Source organism: Scylla paramamosain, chromosome 34, assembly GCF_035594125.1.
Source record: "Scylla paramamosain isolate STU-SP2022 chromosome 34, ASM3559412v1, whole genome shotgun sequence".
Classification (NCBI taxonomy): domain Eukaryota; kingdom Metazoa; phylum Arthropoda; class Malacostraca; order Decapoda; family Portunidae; genus Scylla; species Scylla paramamosain.
Window position 1 is genome coordinate 3207501 of NC_087184.1, and position 23918 is coordinate 3231418.

Genomic DNA, 23918 nt, shown 5'->3' on the forward strand with positions numbered 1-23918 from the left:
ATCACAACTCCACACCCGAATTTATCCCGTGAGAAACGCCACACCCTCCGTTCTCCCTCAGGACTTCTGGCGCTTTGTGTGAGGAATGTGCTGACTCGATTAAAAAAAAAAAAAAAAACGTGTATCGCCTCTCGCCTCAACACATTACACCTCAAATACACCTCTTCCCTTACATATACAGACATATGAAGATCTTAAATTGTGAAGAGAATAATACTACATGATATAAATGAGTAAATAAGCCTTATACTAACTTTTAACTAAGAATAAGGATAATGTTGAAAAGGAAAACGGAATTTGGGGATACTAAGAAAACGTGTTCCTTTTCAGGGCAAACTCGGCCAATAACACGACACTTATTACTATAGTAATTATTGAAATGACAAATATAAGAATAATAGCAATAATCATTATGATGTGCATTATTCTTTTTCATACCTACAATTCATCAGGCACATGCACACACCCTCGGTCTCCCTTGGTCCCCCTCCCCTCCTCTTTAATTCCTCCCCGTCTCCCCCCACAGCTGCCATTCCTCCCCGAAGGAAGCTTCCTTCCAGTTGGAAAGTAAATTACGTGTGACGAACATTTTAAGGCGTTTTCAGTAGCGTCATCGACAAGTCAGACGCTTTGGTCGCAAGGCACACGGAAGCACGCACGCCCAGAATAGCCTTTGCCTTTCTGCGCCCAAAAAGTAAACGCTTTACATCGACCAATCAGTGAGTAGTAATCACAGCTGTAGGAATGTATTTTGAAGAATAGAATATAGAATATAATGCTCTCTCTCTCTCTCTCTCTCTCTCTCTCTCTCTCTCTCTCTCTCTCTCTCTCTCTCTCTCTCTCTCTCTCTCTCTCTCTCTCTCTCTCTCTCTCTCTCTCTCTCTCTCTCTCTCTCTCTCTCTCTCTCTCTCTATATATATATATATATATATATATATATATATATATATATATATATATATATATATTAATAAACTACATGGAATATAGATGAATAAAAATATTAATGTAAATATTTCAGGTAGGGGGCGTTCACACTCTGGCTACCCATGAGCCTCCACAAACCTAAATCCGGCCCTATTTCTTGTCATTTCACATTAAAAAGAACCTGAAATTGACATGAAAAGAGAAAGAAGGAAAGATGTTGCGTTTTCTGATGATATTTCGCATATTTTTGGTCAATAGACAGCGTTGTCCGACTCTTTCGTAGCAGTGACTTAAATCCCGCACCAGTGTTGTTTTTTTTTCGTATGTTAGTGCGTTTCTTGCATCACATCGTAGCATAATAATGTGTGGGCGAGGAAACATACCTTTTTTGCAATATTATCGTTGACATAAAGCTAAAACAAGGAGAAAATTAGAGTTGGCTCAACTCAAACATGCCAACTCTAAACACGAGCGCTGGCATGAGTCACTCAGCTCTGCCTGGCGCCGCCCTGCAAAGCTTCTCTTCCCAAGAAAATGGATCGAGAACCTTAATTGACGGGTCTATTAATATTTCCTGTATTTTACGGAATTACTAACTAGAGTGATGTACACGACAGGTTTTCCCAAGGGCGGCGGCGCCTGTCGTCTGGCAGCGTGGTTGTGACTTATTTTTTGTACAAACACGTTTACAACTCAAATACTGAATCCTGTGGCGGGGCTGACAACAACTGAAAATGCCTTTAGTCCTGAAAGGACATTGGGCTGCCAAGAGACGGTCACCACCTTTTATGGGGTGGCTGTACTTAACGCCGTGCCTTGTGATGCTGCAGGGAACCAAGTGTTAAATGTTTTTTTTTTCTTTTATAAGTATAAGCTAAACGTTGCCTCTCTTACTTCAATATGTGTAAAATATTCGTTACAAAGTCTGCAAAAATGATCGTGCTCATTACGGTGCCTGACACTTTGAGAACATTTATTTCAATGACATACAAAATATCTTTAGGAGAAGGAAAGACTAAAATTTCCCCATCGTGAAAAAAAAGAAGAAGTTGTTGAAAGATCTGAGCAAAGTTTTTGTTCTATTTAAGTCTATTTGTTGTGCATTAAGTACACTTGGAGATGCAAAGCTGCATGATGTGCTGTGTGGACTGCCTTCAAGATCTGTTTGTTTACGTATAGAAAATATCAATAACACAATAAATAAAGTGGCAATGATATACAGCGCGTCATTTAAGGTGAAGCGCAATGATGTATCTCAGTGAAACTTGCGTATCTTGTGTTCAAGGTACCAAGACAGTGTGCACCAGAATTCATGATAGCCTGAAAAGCCTGAGTGCCACCACTTTCCTGCCCGGCATCTTCACCCTCGCCGCCACAATGCTGTCAAGGGAGACGCAGGGGGTGTGGGCTTGTCGCCGCGTCAAGGGAGAGCCCGAGTCCCGTGTTCTTGTCGTTTTAAGGTAGAAAACTGTGTTGCTGCTCAGCGTCCGTCTCAATTTCCTGGTGTGTGTGTGTGTGTGTGTGTGTGTGTGTGTGTGTGTGTGTGTGTGTGTGTGTGTGTGTGTGTTTCATTACACTAACACCACCACCACATTCTGATGTTTAAAGTGAATGTTGCGTTCACTGAAAAGTTTCTCATAAATGTCAGGAGTTTCAACACTTAACGTCCTGAAGGGGAAATCCTTTTTGCGTACAGAAATGTTTTGCGCTAATCATATTTCCTTTTTAATTTACTTTTTTTACATATACATAATTACATTTTTTATACTATGAATAGAAGCTATTACTGACAGTTTTTAATTTTTATTTGAACATTATGAAGTCGTATCCCGTAGAGGACTGTGCTTAATTATTTGAAACTATACACAGCGGTTATGGGAACAGTTCACATTTGTTCATTTATATATGGCTTGCGTTAACTTGAATATCTACGGCCACTGCTGCTTTTTACTTGCCACTATTTTTGATAGTTACATTTTTGTGTGCCAATACGTTCACGGAATAAAACAGGTAAAAGATAAACATGAAATCTTACTGTCAGCCTTTCGCGACAAGACAGAGCTCTGGCGATGACGTGTGTTTTAAAAGTTACTCAAGAGCTGTTTGATTATTCAAGGCGACACGTGCAGGCTGGAGAGTTGCATGGGAGTGTAGTGGGAGCATGCAGTGGGAGTAATGACCGAGTGTTTTAGTAAGGTGTAAGGTGTAACGTAAGGGTGTAATAGTAGGGTGCAGTGGAAGGATGTGTAGGAGGGTGTAGCAGTTGTGTAATGGTAGGATGTAATGAAAGGTGTGGTAGGAAACTGTAGTGAGGCGATGTGATAGTAAGATATAATGAGAGAATGGGAGGTGGTACTTGAGGTGTAGTGGAAGGGTGTATCGCAAGGGAGTGTGACGAGAGAGGTGGTGGGAGGGTGTGAAGCATGGGTGAGTGTAGGAGGAAGGGTGGAGGAACATGACTGAAGTAAAATCAAGAGTGAAGTGGAATTGAAGGCAGAAATTGAAGCTCCATTGATCTAGACCGATGTAAAAATTAAGCCACGATGAACCGAACTGAAGCGAAACTAAAGCTGAAACAGGATTCGAGCAGAACCGAAGCGAGATAGAAGCAATGTAAATGAAAGCGGAAGTAGATGAGAGAAGAGAGATAGAGGGAACAGAAGAAAGAAGCGTAGGAAAGCGTAGAGGAGAGAAGAGAGATGGAGGGGAAAGAGGAAAGAAGAGGGAAAAGTATAGGGGAGGGTAGAGGAAAAGAGAGAGGCGAAAAGGATGGGGAAAAAAATATTTGGGGAAAACTGAGAAGGGGAAGAGTAGGGAAAAGTAAAGATGAGGAGACTACGGGGGACGATCGAGGGAGGAAAGGAGAAAAAGTGCAGGAGAATAGAGAAGGGCGGAGGATGAAGAACGAATAGGAGAGAAGTGTATGAAAGAGTAGAAGAGAGAAGAGGTGTAGGGAGAATGTGGAGGAGATGCAGCCTTTGATGGTGACTTTCAAGATGTCAGAGAGAGAGAGAGAGAGAGAGAGAGAGAGAGAGAGAGAGAGAGAGAGAGAGAGAGAGAGAGAGAGACAGGGTGGAAGGGAAAAGGAAGTATTAGTAATAGTAGTAGAAGTAGTAGTAGTAGTAGTAGTAGTAGTAGGAGGAGGAGGAGGAGGAGGAGGAGGAGAGGAGGAAGATTTTTTAAAGTTAGGAAAATTCATCAAGTCAGGGTCTAATTGATGTCACAGGTATTGTTTGGCTGCTCAGGTGAGGCGTAATTAATTCCCACACGAGAGGGAACTCATCGCAAACAACACACACACACACACACACACACACACACACACACACACACACACACACACACACACACACACACACACACACGGAAGTTATTATTTCAAGTTATTTTCTCCTAGTTTTTAATTAGATAGATTTACTGTTTTTTCCCTCAAATCTTCAAAGCTTGACTAACCTCACATTATATTATTTAAAAAACGTAATTAATTTTGCATCTCACATTTTCATCATTAAAAATTATCTTTACAATATTATCGGTTAGAAGTCAGAGAGAGAGAGAGAGAGAGAGAGAGAGAGAGAGAGAGAGAGAGAGAGAGAGAGAGAGAGAGAGAGAGAGAGGAAGGAACGGAAATACACACACACACACACACACACACACACACACACACACCAACAGAAAAAGAAGGCACTTTGGAGCGGAATGACAGCCTTTCATCGGCAGCATTTGGTGATCCATTATCGTAATTACCTGCACCAAAACTGAACACGTGGCTTTACGGGAGTCCACGCCGCGTCGCCTCGGGGAGGAAAAAACAAGCGAAGATAAGAAAGCCGTACTGAATGCAAACTTTATCTCGCGTCATTATTTACAAACTTTAAGATAAAAAATTAAATCCTACATGCTCTACCTTCTTTATTTCCAAGGTTTTTGTGTTTGTATTTGCTCAGAGAGAGAGAGAGAGAGAGAGAGAGAGAGAGAGAGGGGTCATCTATCTAAAAGGCTAACTCGGATTAAGTTTGGTGATCCTCTCTAGGATTCTCTCTAATTTTGTCTATTCCTGTCCTCCTCCTCCTCCTCCTCCTCCTCCTCCTCCTCCTTCTGGTCACCCCATTACAGGAAAGATATAGACAAGATGGAGAGAGTCCAAAGAAGAGTTACCAAGTTGATCCCATGACTGCGGAACAAGCCTTGTGAGGAGCGCTTGAGGGAACTCATCTTGTTCAGTTTAGAGAAACGGCGAATGCGAGGTGACTTAATTGAATTGTTTAAGATGTGTCGGGGCTTTGATAACGTGAATGTAAACAACTATCTCATAATTGACAGTTCCAACACCACTCGAAATAAAGGCTACAAGATTATAGGTAAGCGTTTCAGATCAGACGAGGCTAAGTATTATTTCTTCAATAGAATTGTAAATGTCTGGAACTCTCTCCCAGCACATATTGTCGATAGTAATACAATAGAAACTTTTAAACAAAGGTTGGACAATCACCTCGCAGCAACCCCTCATATAACGTACTTTGCGCCTACATAAAATCGTTTTTTTTTTTTTTTTAAGTTACTGTTGTGAATAGTATAATTTCTCTTTCATCCTTTCCTATCACATCTTAGCCTTTCCTCCTCCCTATACTCTTTTGTTTTTCCTTCCTTGATCCCTAGTCTCCTCCATTCTCTAACTCTTAGAATCTGTAGTGGTAGTGGTAGAATAGACACACAGACAGCCTCGTTAGGCCCAGTAGGGCTGTTGCTGTCTGTTCTTTCCTTTGTATTTCTTTGTATTCTTCTTCTTCTTCTCCTTCTGATGTTCCTTTTTCTATTGTTTATGCTCCTTCGTTTTCCTTTTCTTTTCTCTTCCTCCTCCTCCTCCTCCTCCTCCTCCTCCTCCTCCAGGAAGAGGAGGTAATTGTGGTGTTGATGGTGATGGTGACAGTGATGGAGTGGAGGCTTTGTGTTCCGGTGTAAGATTGGTTTTAGTTTTCATTTTTAAAACATTTTATTTATTTATTTATCTGTCTATCTATCTATCTATCTATCTATCTATCTATCTATCTATCTATCTATCTATCTATCTGTCTGTCTGTCTGTCTGTCTGTCTGTCTGTCTGTCTGTTTATCAGTCTATCTATCTATCTATCTATCTATCTGTCTATCTTTCTATCTATTTATAACATTCATTTATCTACTTATTTATCTGGTACACTTAAGTCTGATGTTTGCGTACACACACACACACACACACACACACACACACACACACACACACACACACACACACACACACACACACACACACACACACACACACACACACACACACACACACGAAGCCTCACACTTCCCATATTTGAATCGAGCTTCACAAAAATTCACGGGAAAAGTTGATCGCGGGAAAGGAATAAAACAAAGCACATTTTTCCTCCCGCCACTTGCAACATAAAACTGGTCTCTGCCTCGCTACTAAAAACAACCTGTGTCTATCGTGAATTATGTTATAGGGTATCTGTTTTAAGCTCGCCAGGATTTGTATATCTTCAGATGAATAGTAGTAGTGGCAGAGATGGTGGTGGTGGTGGTGATGGTGGTGGTGGTGGTTCGAAGCCCTCATATGCGGTGCTGTGTCATTAATTAATTAATTCAGACACTAATTAGCATTGTGGTGGTGGTTACAGTAGCAGTAGCAGCAGTAGTAGTAGTAGTAGTAGTAGTAGTAGTAGTAGTAGTAACTGAGGTACAACTAACAGTGATGATATTTCCTCAGCTGCAAATATTACTATCATTACTACTATTACTTCTACTACTTCACCACTTCACCGCCGCCAGATACACTGTTTATTCTTCCTTTGTGTTCCTTTGTGTTTATCTTCCTCCTGGACCAAAAGATCTGCTGCTGTTTATTTTTCCTCTGCGCTCCTTTGTGTTCCTTAACGTTTATTGTTTGATTTCCTCCTGAAAAAAAAAATATTCTTCCTCTGTGTTCCTTTGTGATTGTTTTCCTCCTCGTAGACCAAAAGATATACTACTGTTTATCTTTCCTCTTCGTTTCTTTGCGTTATCTTCCTCCTCCTCCTTCTGGACCAAAAGATTTGCTATTTATTCCTCCTTTGTGTTCCTTTGTGTCTGTCATCCTTCTCCTCCACGGTAGTCACTTCAATATGATAACTCCTCCTTTCTACTTCCTTTTCTCCGCCCAAGGGACCGAGGGGACGCGAGGACGACGGAGTGGGTATATACTCAGGGAAGGCGAGGAAAGAACCGCACGTGGCCCGGAACAGGGAGGGGGATGCTGAGGGGCGGGAGAGGAATGTGTGAGGGAAGCTGTACTGGTATCAAAGGAATGTAGAGGGGAAGAAGCGATTTCTCAGTTGAAGGGGGAAACAGGGGGCAATACATAGGGAAGAATAAGGGAGAGGGAAAGGCAGGGAAAACAGTTGTAGAAGAGACCAGTGGGTAAAATAATGAAGGTGGAAAGAAGGAAAGAAATAAGAGAGAAGGAATAAAGAACAGACAAGAAGGATGAAGAAAGATGGAAAAGAGAAGAAAACGATTAGCATTGTTATAGCGCGCACGCTTAACAGAGAGAGAGAGAGAGAGAGAGAGAGAGAGAGAGAGAGAGAGAAACATTAAATTCGTAATTCATCCGCCATCCTTTTAAGTCTAGAAGAGATTAGTGTTTGCTGTTCTAATGGGAAGTTGTCCAAGGTACTCTCTCTCTCTCTCTCTCTCTCTCTCTCTCTCTCTCTCTCTCTCTCTCTCTCTCTCTCTCTCTCTCTCTCTCTCTCTCTCTCTCTCTCTCTCTCTCCTTCACATAAAAGATTAACACGGGTATTCCTTTATCCTGCTCCGTGCATTCCCTTAGTCTCCTGCTTCACCCCCTGTGCCGTCTCCTCCCGCTGCAGTGCTTTACTAACACGTCCTTCGCTGGTCTCCTCCTCAGGGCGGCACGATCGGGCAGATGACGGCCGGCGCAAGCTTCGGGGAGTCGGTGCTCTCAGACGCCCCGCGACGCTCCACCATCGTCACGCGGGAGAACTGTGAGCTGCTGAGGGTGGAGCAGCGGGATTTCAGGCACATCTGGCAGGTATGGAGGACCTTCATCTTTCTCTTATTGCCCGGAGAGGGAAGGGGGGGATGGTGCATAGGAGGGTATGATATGAGTAACCCTTTCCATTAATCTCCACAAGTTTTATTCCCTCGATCTAGTGACTGCTTCCTTACTCACCTGTCAAAGGACAGAGTGCTTGCTCGACTTAGACTGGGGCTGTTCATGTAGAAGTATAAGGAGGTTTTTTTTTTTTTTTTTTTTTTCAATCGATGGTTACGTGAAAAGGTAAGTTTTTCTTTGTAAGTTGTTAAGACACAAAGTTTATTTTTTTGTCTTCGTGTTGTTTTGGTGTTTTTGTTTTGCATGTGTGCCGCCTTTCAGCTGCTCCCGAATTTTTTTTTTTCTTTTTCGATGTAGGAGGGGAACCGGCCAAGGGCAACAAAAATCCAATAAAAAAAGAAAAGATCCATTGAGATGCCGGTCCCCGAATAAGGTCCAAAGCGATAGTCAAAAATTAAAGGATAAGTGTCTTGAAACTTTCCTCTTGAAGGAGTTCAAGTCATAGGAAGTGGAAATACAGAAGCAGGCAGGGAGTTCCAGAGTTTAGAGAGGTGGACAGAATAGGGGTGAGAGAAAGAAGAAAGTCTTATGCAGCGAGGCTGCGAGAGGATACGAGGAATGCAGTTAGCAAGATCAGAAGAGCAGTTAGCGTGAAAATAGCGGTAGAAAATAGTAAGAGATGTAACACTGCGGCGATGAGAAAATTATGATTTCATATTCTATATATTTATTTGGTGTGTGTGTGTGTGTGTGTGTTTGTCATCATGATCGTCGCGCTGAACGATAACCCCTCCGTCCCTCCCCACTCACTAACTCACTTGTACCTGAACAAGTCATTTACCTGTGCCGATGTTTCAGGAAAAACTGTTACTTTCAAGAGCCGGTCACTTGACACCTCCTCGTCTTGACGGGCGGGAAGGATTCACTGTGCACGGGGCGGCGAGGGCCACGTGGGGGAATGGGAGGAATAAGAGGGATAAGTGGAATGCGAATAAAATAGGTGTTATATTACATTGAGGGAAGCATTTTAATAATTAACCGTATTAAGCAACCTGATGTTTTGTTAAAAGTATATCGTAGGAGGGAAAACATGTATCATGGTCGTGAGTAATTCAATAAATTCAATCAGCAATTACAGGAGATGTTACGCACACACTTTGGAGAGAATTTTGTTAGTCCTTGACAATTACAAGGACGGTTATTGTCAGTGACAATAACCGTGTCGAGAATAAAAATCCCGTCTCCGCTTCCACTCCTGATTTGAAGGCTATTGTGTTGTGTGAAACTCGCGTAGAAAGTTCATCAGTTCATCGGTGCGGCGGCCTGACTTGGAGATTTATTGCCGAAGGTCGCTGCACCGGAGGCCCGCTCAAGGCCGCCGTGCCACGCCTCAGGCACTCCGATCAGGAAAACAATATTCCATAAAATGTAGTACAGAATGGCATCAAGCTTCTCCATTCATATCAAGATTAATAATATTAATTCTCTCACAAATTATCCACGGCCGGGGCGTCCCTTGTCGCCCTGTTTCCTCCTCCTCCTTTCTTTATCTAATAGTTAATTAATTTAATAATTAATTGGAATTAGTTCCCAGACAGACATGCAAGGGCCTAAAGGTCTGTTGAAGCTCGTTTATCCCATTTATTATTATGTTTTCTCCTTCCTCGGTCAGCCCTCCAGGCCTCGGCAGAAGACATGGTGTAGTGACTGTTTTGCGGAGCTGAGGCTTGGCCGCCTTTCATATCATGTCTTTGAGATTCTGGAAGATGAGATCCGTAAGCCTGTGTGCCTGTTGTTCGGTTAAGGAGTCACTGGTGTAGCACAGGTTGTACAGGAGGCGGCCACGCAGCGAGTGTAACATGAGACAGACTCGCTCGTTCCAGCACTGTGTTGTGCGCACCAGGTGAGCGAGGCGCGCGTGGTCACCCTCTGTAGGAATGAGGTGGTCCAGGTTCCCGATGTTGGCCAAGCAGTAATCACTGTCCTCCTCCGGCCTCTCCTTTAGCATCTTCCCGATTGCGTCGTCTCCCTTCACCATGAAGTAGTATATCCAGTATTTCAAAGGTCCTTTGTCTTTCAGACTTTCATGGACGTTGGTGTGGAGGTTCCGCGTGTATTGCCAAAAGTTGTCTCTCCATTGCTGAGTGAGGGTTTCATGCTGGGATATGACTGCTATGTGGCACCCCAGGGCCCGGGACACGTCGCCTTGCCAATAGCGCCGCATGTTGACGGCGTGAATCATTTGAATCGAATAGTTGTCCTGCTTCATTCCCATCTCCCTCACCAAATCCACCACCGAGCAATTCATCAACGCCGCAAAGCCGCTGTTCACTGTCACTCCCTCCTGCTTGCACCGCCGGAAGAAGCGACTGGTTGTTTCCTCGTCCAGGGTCTCTGAGACGATTTTGGTGATGTAGTTAGGGTCATCCTGGTTAGGGAAAGCTCGGCAAAGGAGTTTCTCACTTTCGAGTTTCTTTTTATACTCTTCAAGGGTTTGCTCCAGATCGTCTACATTTTTCTTAATTTCCTCCTCCATGGCCGCCAGCAAGGCTGCCGTCTCGTCGCCGCTGGCCAACTCGCCCAACTGTTCGCTGTCGTCAATGGGATTGCCAGCGATGACGTCGTCCAGGATTCGAAGGAAACAATTCACGGTCCGACAGTTGGTTGTGCCGTCAGCGATGCCGTGATGGTTGGCCAGTATGAGACTGCGGCTGTAGGGAAAGGAAGCCTCCAGCCCCGGACTGGTGGTGCCGCCACACGAGTTGTGCTGAAGAAGCCTAGCGCACCACAACGGCCCTTCGCTGTTGTTGAATTGGTGGTTCATTAGCTCTTCCTGCAGCTTCAGCTGGTCACTCCTGTCCACAGCCTGAAAAAAAAAAACCTGGTCAGACCAGCTCTGTACCATCTTTCCTCGTGTCTCTTTCACTTTCTCACAACTCTTGGCAACAACCGAACCTTAAAGTCGATATGTTCTCGGTTCATTTCACAAGCCCAAAAAACGTCCTTTTGGCGCCGGAAGCACAGCCTTAGCGTGGGCACCTTTCTGTTAAGACACGCAACATTTTAGGGCGTGACTTACCTCGATATATATATATATATATATATATATATATATATATATATATATATATATATATATATATATATATATATATATATATATATATACTTGTACGTCAAGAGTTCTGTTGTGTTGAGCGTGCATATCTAATAGAGCAGTATGAGGATCTGGACGTTTGATGTACATCTTTGGGGGAGGAAGAGGCACTGACCTGAAGAGATGCACTAGGGCTTCCTGCACCTGCTCGTCCTTCAAAGGTTCCGTCGTGCGGATCGTGAGGCCATACGTGGACACCAGGAGACCTGCTACCTCTTGAATCTGGCAGAAGAGCTCCTCGATGTCTGTGGCGGGACGCAGCCAGGTCGCCTCATTCCCCGCCATGACGCTGTGACTGGTGAAGAAACAATTATGTGGTGAACAGTCACACAACCCACCAGGTCACACCGAGCCGGTGATCCAAACCTGTAGGTGTGCCTGTAACACATGCCTGCTGAAGGAGGTGACCGTTGCGATTCCTCTTGTCCAGGCATGGCCCATCTGGTGGTGTGTACTGTGTAGCAGCTGTCCCTTGTTTGGTTCATGTGGAAGCGGTCACTTTCTCGAATTGAGACTGTTGGCAGTATTGTCACTAGGAATGACTGTCATTTTCTGATACGAATATTACAAATCTTCTATTGAAGGGTCACACACACACACACACACACACACACACACACACACACACACACACACACACACACAATCATTACATTTCTTACTTTAGATTAAATAATGTTACTTATCACAAATAGCCTTGTTAGGGCCAGCAGGTGTGTGTGTGTGTGTGTGTGTGTGTGTGTGTGAGATAGCGAGGGGGGAGAGAGAGATGGGATGGGGGAGGGGGATCAGGGAAAGACCTCTCCTGCTACTTCATCTATCAATCACGGAAAGTTGTGTGTGGGGCTTGTTTTGGGGGGTATCGCTACCTTAGGTGACAACAAGAATAGTGCATATCCAGATGGTTTACTTGGCAACATTTGAGTGCCGTTGTCATTAATTGCTATGCGTATGGCTCGCGAAAATCTTAATTTGTCGCTAGAGACAAGATACAAGTGTTTCAGTAAGGAGAGATTTGGCAACGGATGAGGAAGCGAGAGACTGACAACTCGGACACTTAGACGATGTATGTTCATCTTGAGCCCTCACTGGCAGGATCCGTCAGTGCTGCTGTCAGGCGTGTGTATTACCGGGTTCGACGAGCGAAAGTTTTGAGTCATTCTTTGTAATTTGACGACTAACCATTCTCAACAATAACTCAGAAGCAAATGCTGTAAACCTCAAAAAGATTTTGAATTCAACTGCACCTTCTAGTTTCAGTTGGCTTATCATCGGCAAGACGCTGCTCTTCTCCGCGTACGAAAATAAGATCATCGCATCCGCTTACACGCATGTCGACAAGATATGCTCCCTCAGCTGCTGTCAACGCCATTACTCTTTGCTACAGCTTGATCTGAACGCGTGACAAAGTCTCTGGACTTGGTCGTGTTCATTTACCAATAGATCAGTGATAATATGGTAGAGATGTTTAGCGCCCATCTCTCCACATGTTCTATATAATCTAGAGGCAAAGTTGCCTTGTCTTTATGTGGATTTTAGATTGTTTTGCAACATTCAAGGATGGACAGTGTAACAGTTCTGGGGACAGAGAGTATACCCATTACAGAATTGAAGATCAAAGAGATGGAGCTAACACACACACACACACACACACACACACACACACACACACACACACACGCACGCACGCACGCACGCACGCACGCACGCACGCACGCACGCACGCACGCACGCACGCACGCGCGCACGCACGCACACACACACACACACACACACACACACACACACACACACACACACACACACACACACACACACACACACACACACACACACAGTAGAAACGCTTGAAATCAACTAGCTGTGCATGCCACACTCGAAACAGTGAAGGTGACATACGTAAGATAATCGAGCATCACAGGGCACATGTATGAAAACAGTCCAAAAAAGAATCACAGTTACACAATAATGTGCATTTAGTTGCTAAAGTTCACAATGAATCCTCAACAAACAATACCACTGCAACTACTACTGCTATTACTACTACAACTACTACTACTACTACTACTACTAATGATGCTGCTGCTACTATTACTACTACTACTACTACTACTACTACTACTACTACTACTACTACTACTACTACTGCTACTACTACTACTACTACTACCAGCACTATTACTGTTGTTGCTGCTGCTGCTACTATTACTACCACCACTACTACTACTACTACTACTACTCTTGGTGGTGCTGGTGCTGGTGCTGCTGCTGCTGCTGCTGCTGCTGCTGCTACTGCTACTACTACTACTACTACTACTACTACTACTACTACTGTTGTTGTTGTTGTTGCTGTTGCTGCTGCTGCTGCTGCTACTGCTACTGGTACGTACTTGTCATAACAACAAAGTAGCGCCATACAGACACGTATCAGTGAACCACATGTTCACAGTGACGAGGCGATAGCAACGCGTGGGTAAGACACTTGGGCTAAGACAACAGCATACAACGATGTGTCATCAGCAAGCACTATCATTTTAGGAGAAATCCCAAAACGTTGACTGAATTATCTACTGAAAAACAATAAAAAACATAATGGATTAATCTGCATATCACGTCTGTGTTACATACAAGCACGAAACTCACATGTCATATAGAAAGTTCGGTGACCTTGCCGTAAACGTAAAAAGAATGGGGGCACGTGTCTTGTATGGCCGTAATGGCACTCGAGTGTGGAGAAATTCGACATTTTCTAAGTCCAGCGAGCTCTGCACCAATCAAAAATAAACATTGAAATTATTTTCTTTCCTTTATAACTGGGGTTTGTGGGTAGTGGCACATTAAGATTTCATGGTATCTATACAGGTGATCCCTCCAATCAGCGCAGCCACTCGTGAGGCCATTCCTGAGGCCGCCAATCACGACTTTCCACGGTAAGTTCAGTTACACTTTTCATTTGTTTTAGAGACGTGTCAGGCGTTCTGATAGAGGCTATCTGTCACTTCTTAATATGGCTACCCAGTGGAGGGAGGTGAAGCGAACAGTGCCAGTGTTCAGCAGGGAAAAAAGGTGGGATATATAGCAACAGCAATAGTTAAGATGCGATATACAGACACAAGGAAGAGGCTGCCAAACTGTACCCACTTCCATCGCCCCGAGAATCTCCACGTCACACCTGTAAAGCGTAACGGTATAATTTTTCAGGTCCCTCGTTAGTTTAGGTTATTCTAGGTTAGATTAGATTAGGTTAGTTATGCTAAGTTAGGTTAACGTCCTAGTGGGGACACAGCCCCCCTGGACCCCCAACCCAAGAAATACCCAAGAAATACCTTTTTAGCTTAGATAACATGCTGCACAAGTCGCCATTGAACTAAAATCCAGATATGGTCGAAATTCGTGTCTAGCATCCAAAGAGAAGCCTGCAGCCCGTGGACCGAGAGAGCAACACGTGTGGCCAAGTCTTTCCTAACATTAAAATAACATTAAAATGAAGTGATAGAGGATTAAAACCTGTACAGGCGTTATTGAGTTACTTGGCAAGCAGACGCTCAAAGATTCGATGAAGTAGGAATGACAGAGGCGGGTCTGTATTCTTCAGGTAAAACTGAAACAGAATAATTCATAGGGATAGAAGTTGCAATAGCACTTTGCCTAGAAACTGGAAACAACCATGTCAAAATAATAATATACCAATAAGGAATAAACCACAAGGGTTTACTGGTGATGAAAACCAGAAATAAAAGATGAGCAAAAATCCAAGAAACTCAGTGGCACCACATTGATCTTGATCACTGAGGAACTTCAACTAAACCTAAATGAAAAACCAATGGATTCATTTGAGATTCAAGGAAAACCTGGGCAAGGTAACATCAACCTTACCTTTGCTCTCAAACCTAAGAGGCAAAATACTGTTTGTTTCAATTGGATCGTAAGCAACAGTCACAAGACTTACTTACGGAAGGCAGAGAAGAAGAAACGGTGAAGGAAAATCCCTCCTTTCCTTTTTGGCAAGTCTGTAGTGAAACAAAAGGAGGGAACTATTTTTCTCTGTACGAGTGTAACGCCCGAATTACGCAAGTCACTACATTGATAAGTAGGTAGGAAAGTATTAGTCATTAAATACAGGGTATCTTTACCTCCCATAATCTTATCCCAACTCTTCTCATTGTTAAGTGTATCACTGCTGAGCACACTCCCCGTGGTGCTAAACAACCCAGGAAAGCCTCGCCACAAGGGAGGTGATCACCTACAACGAGATTTTCACGAGATGCACACGTTTCTCACACAAACACTTACATCTCAACAAAGTAACGGGATTGCAAGATCACTTATGTAGTTCTTCGGAGTAGTAACTAACGTGCCAAACTTCCCCGAATCTGTGCGGCGTATATATATATCGTAGACCCACACTACTGTCTGGAGGGTGACTGGCGCGCTGCCCACTGCGGGACCGCTACCCGAGCATTACCTCTACCCTAATGCCCCGGAATCCCATTGGCAGGGGTTGTGGTGACGTGTGCAGACATGCAGCTACCAGATGTAGGAGTGTTTATGCATTTACGTAGCCAACGCAGTACAGAGTATTTGTGGCCGTCGCTTCCCAGGCGGCCTGCCTCCACCCCCACCCTCCTTCACCTCCATAACACCTTTTCACTTTAGTCTTCCTAGGGATGCTTACTTAAAGATACGAACCATCATACTTCATACATGTTCATTGTTTTGTATCAAGATTAGAGGGCAGCTTATCAGTCTCATGATTACACCCGATGCCTCTCAGTCTCCACATCCACCAAGCATCACCTCTTGCACCACCTCTCCTCACGCATTCACATAGATAGGTACAGCACAGTTGCATTCATAAGTTGTGTCCTGCTGCTTCCCCATGACCAGGTCAGGTTTGAAGGTTTGAATAGCGTTGCGTCGTGAAAAGAGTTGCCTACGATTCATCATGTCGGCGAAGCAGGACACAACTTGTGACCGCGACTGTACAGTCCAAACAAGCATGGAAATCATTGTCAAGAAATAATTAAAAACACAATGCTTTATATTACAGGAGAGTCTGGGTGCAACTATTCTTTACTTACACTTGTACTGTACTGCGACTTTCCATCGTACTCTTGTTTCCTTAAGCACTTTTCCTTTTTTCTACCTGAACCTCTGTCACGAGAATATTTTCTAGTTTTTTTTTTTTTTTTTTTTTTTTTTATGCATACATGTACAGTGGCTCCCAAAACTAAAAATAGAGGTCTACATTCTGACACAATGGACGATATTATATGACACGTTTGGTGATTACAGCGGCAACAGTTGGCAGCCCTGAACAATAGGGATGGTTGCCGTGTATTCATGATCCGGGAAATAGATAGGCATACCAGTATCAAGTCAAGCCATGCATACCAACCTTACCGACACGACACGTGATCGGTCAGCAGGTGTCATAGTGTTCATTATGCCACCAGTTCCCATCACACTTTGAAGAGAGTTTTGGGAACTACTGTACAATCATAAAGTGAATAAGTACATAAGCAGTTTTCTCTGTGTTGTGACAAGAAGAAAAGATGTACTGTCTGGCTGGGTCTCTGTTACATGCCAGGCTGGCTAAAAGAATGGCCTTGTCTACTGGACTGCGCTCATGCTTGCTGAACACTTTCTCTGTTTGCTGAAACACCTGAAAACAGCTCATAGTACAACACATTTAAGCGTTTTTGTTATACTATTTTTGCTGGTTACGCTTTTGTGAAGAATCTGTCTTTGCAACAGCCTCTTATGTGTACTACTACTACTACAACTGCTGCTGCTGCTGCTGCTGCTGCTGCTGCTGCTGCTGCTGCTGCTGCTACTACTACTACTACTACTACTACTACTACTACTACTACTACTACTACTACTACTACTACTACTACTACTACTACTACTACTATTATTTACCACCACCACCACTACTATTACCACCACTACTAGTACTACTACATCGAGTCAAACACCAGCAACCTGCTATGACCGAGCCTGTCTATATTCCACCCCCTACCCCCTCCCTACAGCCTTGCACGCACCAAACTCGCAGAATAGAATGGATGACTGAAATGATGAATTCGGCTGTTTGTATTCAGTGTGTGTGTGTTTGTGTGTGTGTATGTGTGTGTGTGTGTGTGATCTCCAACACGTCAATGCGGTATTCTGATTTACAAACATCTCTTTTGTACAATACAGTACAGTCTTTTGTTTTCTTCTTCTTTTTGTGCAATCAGTGGATGGGCTGTTGCTGCTTAAACAAGTGCATTACTAGAGAGGTCTTTGGTATACATTGGAGGATTGCTCATTAAAATTAACTTGTTAGCTTATAAGTGATAAGTGATGCCAAGCCTCGTTCTGCATTGCAACAGAATTACGTCACAAACCTTTGGAGCAATTGATTGTCCTCTGGATCATTTACCTTCTCTTTCCTACAAGAGGAAGGACAAAAGCTTCACATTAATCTCTTAACTTCTGAGATACAGAAGAGAGAGCTTGTAAAGAAGCCTTGGTTGCATCAACAAGTCAAGGCTGAAACATAGAAAACGTGATCTTAACATGACATGACCGTCGACTATTACTCCACCACAATGGGGAAGCATCGGATGCTGCTACAGGGATATGAGTGGCGACAGACCCAAAATTGTTGTACAGCACAAAACCTTTATTGTTGTCTCGTTCTAATGAAATCTTCGAAATTCAGTTATTCTCGTACACACGTCAAGACTTCTTACTAAGACACAATTATTACTTGTATGTCATTACGTAATATATCGCGCGAAGTTGATGGAAACATATACTTGTCAGTCAGTAGCTCAGGGAGATTTGCTCAATACCTCCGATAGGGGAGTTGTTACTGTTTGTGTGTGTGTGTGTGTGTGTGTGTGTGTGTGTGTGTGTGTGTGTGTGTGTGCCGGTCAGTGGTTCGTGCAAATCAGATGTAATTCTTCATTACCGGTGCACACTTTGCTTCATGCCGTTTGTTGCATGTCTCGTGTAGCAGTCAACTCACTGACATTGAATTTAGTGAGAACACTGAGAGAGGTGAAGCAGACACAGCTTTCCTAGAATTTAACAACAGTCAGGTGAGGGGAGATGTCTTTGTCCCGCAGTGGAAGTACAAGATGATGGCGGCGGCGGCGATGGTGGTGGTGGAGGTAATCATGACTTAAGCAGGACCGCAAACAACAAGTGAAAGCCTGGAGGAGATAGCGAGCAGACTGAGCAGTACTCATCGGCAGTCAGGCAGCTGAAAACACCCGCCTCGGCATCGGACAGCAACGCTAACCAAGTGTTTGGTGAGCCAGAGGAGTCTACTCACAAACCAGCTGACGTCACAAACACCACTTTCTGGAAATATTGGCTCGGAGGAAGAAAGAAAAATATTTGATAACGGATTTTCAGACGAAGGCGAGGGCGTGGAGGTGCCGCGCCATAACAGAATAAGTCGTGTGAAGATCTGGGCCAAGCTAAACCAGGCTGCGAAGTAAATATTGACGGAGACCACCCAAGGCAATGTGAGTCACAACAGCTAACCAGTCTTCGTGACGCTCGACCATAAGAATACCAGGCGCATAGTGTTTGACTCGCCCAAAGAATATAATACACACGACCTCGCCCTACAGCGGCTGATGAGTGTTGGTGCGTACAAGATCTCTCAGGACACTTTAACACGGTCAAAACCTGTCAAACACAATGCTACATTTTAATGACGCCAAGTACCAACACAATACAGTACAATATGAGTCACTGCAGACTAGTTGATATCATGCAGGATACAGTGATAACAATCTTATCTTCCCAAGTCACCACCGCACTGTCTGTCACCATACCTACGTATTGCGGGTTTCCTTGAGCGAAGACCTGCCGACCACACAGCGTTGACACAGAGCGTAGAGTGACTCCGGGCGGGGCGTAGAGGTTCTTTATTCCTCAAGTCTGTTGTGTAATAGCAGCTACATTTGCTATCTCATCGTGACAAGACGCGTGCTCTATGATTGCCTCACCACCCCGGACCAGCATTTTTCTTACGTTCTTCCTTTCGCACCACAGTCATCACAACTGTCTTTTTTTTCCCTCCTTTATGACATTCATCTCTAATTCCTTTCGTTCATTTTCTGCCTTCCTTATTTTGTTTCTCTTTTTTTTCAGTTCACTCATCAGTTAAACCGATAGGTGCAGCAGAGTGGCGGTCACACAGTATTACGTGACAACATTTCACGGTGCTGAGAAGCGTAGGAACGGCCGGAAATGCTGTTGTCGCAACGTCCTCCTTGTATTTATAAACAAAGCACAACAGTTCTCACCGTCGGAGTTATGTTTTTGACAAACAACTGACGACCCGACTGATCACTGCTGGCCTGGTGTCTTCTTGGACTCGCCTCCTGGCACCCATCGCCTCACCTTTCGCTAACTTTTCTTGTCCCTGCGAGGGTGAAGTTCTCCTTGTCTGCGCCTTCCTGAAGAAGAAAGACAAGCTAATCCCTGTTGACTCTCTGGAAGGAAGGAAGGTTGTTGTCTTCCTGAGGAAGACCGTAATATACGAATCTGTGGTGTATGCGAGCTTCCCTTTGTTTGCGAAGTTGTTTGCAATAAAATGTCCTCCCTTTGTTTACAAAGACGATCGGCTCGGATTTGTTTACAAACAAGGGGAGGGCGCCTCAGCTTGGGGAGCAGCGACGTCCAGGCCTGCCACGGTGAGAGGAGCTGTGCCGCGCCTGTGGAGTGTACACCGTTCACATGACCACAGCAACAAATGTATTCCAGTGTTTTCTCAGGAAATGTGAATCGAATAAAAATAAAATTAGAGAAAGGTGCAAAACACTATTAAATACAAGATGACGAAGCACTACTTGAAGCTGGAATAGTTACGTACAGTTACCTCGCCTGGCTACTGTTCCCATAAAGTGCTGCTAAAGCGTCACCTGAGCAAGAGTGATTGCCGGGCTGGCGAGGGCCTGTTCATTGTATTCCACAAGAACGCACATCTCACAAAAGATGGCTGTGTTTGGTTGCAGCCACGCTGTGTACTGAGAGTTCTAAGTGACTTTTCTGATGATTGTCATTATTCCTGCAATACATTCCCAATATCATTTTCATAAAAACCGGACGCGTAATGGAAGTGACCGTTGTGACAGGAGGAGCGACAACCATTTGTACAGCACGGACGTGACAGACAGGCGCAGCTGAGCAACAGGTGGCCGCGGGACAGACACGGACTCTTCTCCACCCGCCACACAAATGTAATATTTTCCGTACACTGTGTAACAAGGAAAATATTTCATAATGGAAAACCACTGACTGTTCTTTGCTCAGTTCAGAGTGGGCGGACACGCCATGGGAAGACAGAGCGGTGGAGCAACAGGGCGGTGCACCAAGCGTGGCTGTTTCAGGATAGAGGAATGCTGTGTAGATGCGGCGAAACACAAATTGAACATGCTATAGAAAACTGCCCAGCCACCCAACATGTTACGAATGGATTCCATTGAACTGTCACTGGAAATCTCTATTCGATTTTGTTTGCGTTTGAAATTGTACGTGACGTTAGCCAAGAGAACAAAGTGTGTGTGTGTGTGTGTGTGTGTGTGTGTGTGTGTGTGTGTGTGTGTGTGTGTGTGTGTTGGCGTCATAGTGACTAGCGTTTTGCGGAAGTATTGAAGGTGTCACTCACTTGTGATCTCACTCGGAAATCCGTAACGTTCTGCACCACGAGGTAATTGCCTTTATCTGAAGTTTTATAGCTTTTGTGTACCAACCCTCTTGCCACGCTGACACCAATAACTCTGTCTGTCTCGACACACACACACACACACACACACACACACACACACACACACACACACACACACACACACACACAGAGAGAGAGAGAGAGAGAGAGAGAGAGAGAGAGAGAGAGAGAGAGAAGGAGGAGGCGTGGCAAGAGGGATGGTAAATTTTTCAAAGGTAAGGAAGAGTGCTGGGAGTACGCCTGGGTTCACTTCTCGTTTTCAATTTTCTTTCGCCGCGATATTACTGCCGCTGTGTGGTGTTGACTTCTGCCTCGCCTCGCTGGCCCTCCACTCCCACAGCTCCTCCGTGTCGGCGAGTGAACATTTTTAACGAGTTCGTGAAAGGAAGGAGGCACAGAACTGAATAAGGACACTTTCTCTATAATGATGAAATTGTAGAGGCATAACGGAAAGAAAATTGACAGTTTTCTTAGTACTTTCATTCTGCGTACTCTCTCTCTCTCTCTCTCTCTCTCTCTCTCTCTCTCTCTCTCTCTCTCTCTCTCTGAGTAATATGAAGACTTTCAGTTCTCTTTTCTTCTCCAAATATTTACCAGCCAAGACATACAGAAGCTGCCTCTCCAGATCCTGTTACCAACTTTTAGAGACATAAGACTTTTGTCCCCAGAGAAATTTTCCGTATGGAGAACGGCCGGGAATCATCATTCTATTAGTTTTAAGGCAAAGAAATAGTAACTTTATCTTATATATATATATATATATATATATATATATATATATATATATATATATATATATATATATATATATATATATATATATATATATATATATATATATATATATATATTTACCTAAAAGCATACGACTGTCAAATGAGAGAGAGAGAGAGAGAGAGAGAGAGAGAGAGAGAGAGAGAGAGAGAGAGAGAGAGAGAGAGAGAGAGAGAGAGAGAGAGAGAGAGAGAGAGCGGGCCTCAGTAACATAGTAACAGCAAATGATAATGGTAAATGCCTACATCGTATTCATAACCTTGAAGTATCCCAAGTGAAGATGTCTGTGATAAACAGGTGAATGTGTGCATAATTAATAACAATAATTGTTATATATTAATTATAGTAATAATAATAATAATAATGATAACAAAAACAACAACAACATCATCAAGAACAACAAAAATTATAATGATGTTAATGATGTTGATAATAATAATAATAATAATAATAATAATAATAATAATAATAATAATAATAATAATAATAATAATAGTAATATTAATAATAATATACTAAGATCACAAAAGGCTTATTTGATACATCACATCGCCAATGGTTTTCTTAATATTTTACCACAACAAATACACTGGAAGTTGTGTGGAACATTTCTGGCAAAACCCGCACTATTGGCCAATTTAGGGGCGCGATCACTGAGTGACTCAGCCCGGTGTGGCGGTATGATATATTGGGACAATGGGGAGTTTTCAGAATTAGTGGTTGTCACCAGGTGGCAGCACACACAAACTCTTCTCTCACATACAAGCAGATATACAATACATACAATATCAGATATACCTACAGTGTTATTCTATTTACATGAAGATGCAGTGGGCTTATATAATATATTTTTCTACGTAATCCCTTTTAAGTAGTAACACAAGTAAAATCAAACACTTTTCATGAACAAATGTATATAAGTTGATTTTCTAGTGAATCGGCATTTAAATTTATTTGTTCATCTTAAGATTTCCAAATGAATACACTCATGATTGGAAACGTCTTAATCTACACGACAGTAAACATAAAGGCAACATGTCTGTGACAGTCAAAAGTCCAAATTACATAGATCTTCCTAGTTTATGGAAACGGCAATTTTAATAAAAAAGATTGGCAACTCGAGTGTCCTGGCGATAGTAATGCTGTATTTCTAACCAAAACAAACACCTGACTCAGCCGCGCTGGTTGAGCTTAAGAAACACGTTGTTGGACAAGAAGTTGAATGTTGCTGCGGTGCCCATCTCTACTACGCCCTAAGCAATGGATTGCGGTAGCTGGACACTACAGCAGCAGCAGGATCGCCTGAGAGATGTTTGTTTTGGTTCTCGATTACTTTACCTTGTCGCTCGCTTCGTGAGAGGGATGCTAAAATCCCACAAAGAAAAAAAAAAAAAAAAAAAAACTAGAGCCATATATCACGATGTTACTGAGTAGGTTGTGTCATGCTATATAGTAGTGTGATTTTTTATTTTTCATTGTCCAAATCAATCGTTTTTATACTTGTAATATGCTTTATTTAAGATAATGCTAGCAGTTTACTCGATAATCACACAAAAAAAAAAAAAATTAATTTGACCACATTCAATATTATCCATACCGGATACTGAAAAGTCGATACATCATTTCAATAGTATCATGATGATCAATGTTCTATGCATCTTTATGCACCTGGGATTTACTAGAACAATATTTTAGTTCTCTTTCCTACAGTTAGATGAGCAGCAACGACATCTAGCGGTTTAGTTCCGAAAACTCCTCATTGGGTGTGTACGGATGCCGTGTTCGCTGCCAGACGTGCGTGACCACCCACTTTCAGCTCGCCGGCGCCCGATTCTTGAACACGCTAAACTGGTTTAGGCTAGGTTAAGTTAGGTTAGGATTAGGTTGGGTTAGGTTTAGACCCTCATGGGTAGGAAAGGTGAGTCTTAAAAATAGTTTGAAATCGATACAGTGGTAATTGTGGATAACGTTTTTTAAAAATAACACATGAAAAAAGGAATTGATAACTCGCTACAACCGAACGATGGCGAACGTCAGCCACATTTCTTTAATATTTCCCTTATAGTATCGAAATATTTTCTGGTACTCAGTGACCTTGTAACATGTCAATATTCGCGATAAACTATTATTATAGCTTTAAAATTAAACTTCATACGGGACATAGTTTACCATATCAAACAACATCGCCCGCTTACATACAACCTTCCACTCAGACGCTTT

General features: G+C 43.2%; 2 protein-coding genes across 7 annotated transcripts in view; one reads left to right on the plus strand and one right to left on the minus strand.

Annotated features, from left to right (window-relative positions):
- Positions 1–23918, plus strand: part of LOC135089906 (rap guanine nucleotide exchange factor 4-like) — a 197483-nt gene that overhangs the window by 61182 nt on the left and 112383 nt on the right. Inside the window, 1 exon segment of the mRNA XM_063986088.1 lies at positions 7861–8004. Within this exon segment, the coding sequence (XP_063842158.1) occupies positions 7861–8004 (144 nt within the window).
- LOC135090040 (uncharacterized) lies at positions 9032–15667 on the minus strand. Of its 6 annotated transcripts, none has more exons than XM_063986277.1 (5): positions 15479–15643; positions 15139–15195; positions 11301–11480; positions 10984–11071; positions 9032–10894 (listed from the first exon to the last, which is right to left on the minus strand). In XM_063986277.1, the coding sequence occupies exons 3-5, from the start codon at positions 11468–11470 to the stop codon at positions 9767–9769; spliced, it is 1386 nt and encodes a 461-aa protein (XP_063842347.1). In that variant the 5' UTR covers positions 11471–11480; positions 15139–15195; positions 15479–15643; the 3' UTR covers positions 9032–9766. The 6 variants fall into 6 exon arrangements, with proteins under 6 accessions (XP_063842347.1, XP_063842348.1, XP_063842349.1 ...); XM_063986278.1 differs by having other exon boundaries at positions 15135–15195; positions 15479–15611; XM_063986279.1 differs by having other exon boundaries at positions 15319–15606.

Bases quoted from the DNA above. Each gene is read 5' to 3' on its own strand.
- LOC135090040 (XM_063986273.1), bottom strand. The intron at 11,072-11,300 runs GTCAGTGCCTCT...GTGTCTTAACAG, and splicing joins GCCCTAGTGCATCTCTTCAG to AAAGGTGCCCACGCTAAGGC. The intron at 10,895-10,983 runs GTTCGGTTGTTG...TTTTTTTTTCAG, and splicing joins GAGAACATATCGACTTTAAG to GCTGTGGACAGGAGTGACCA.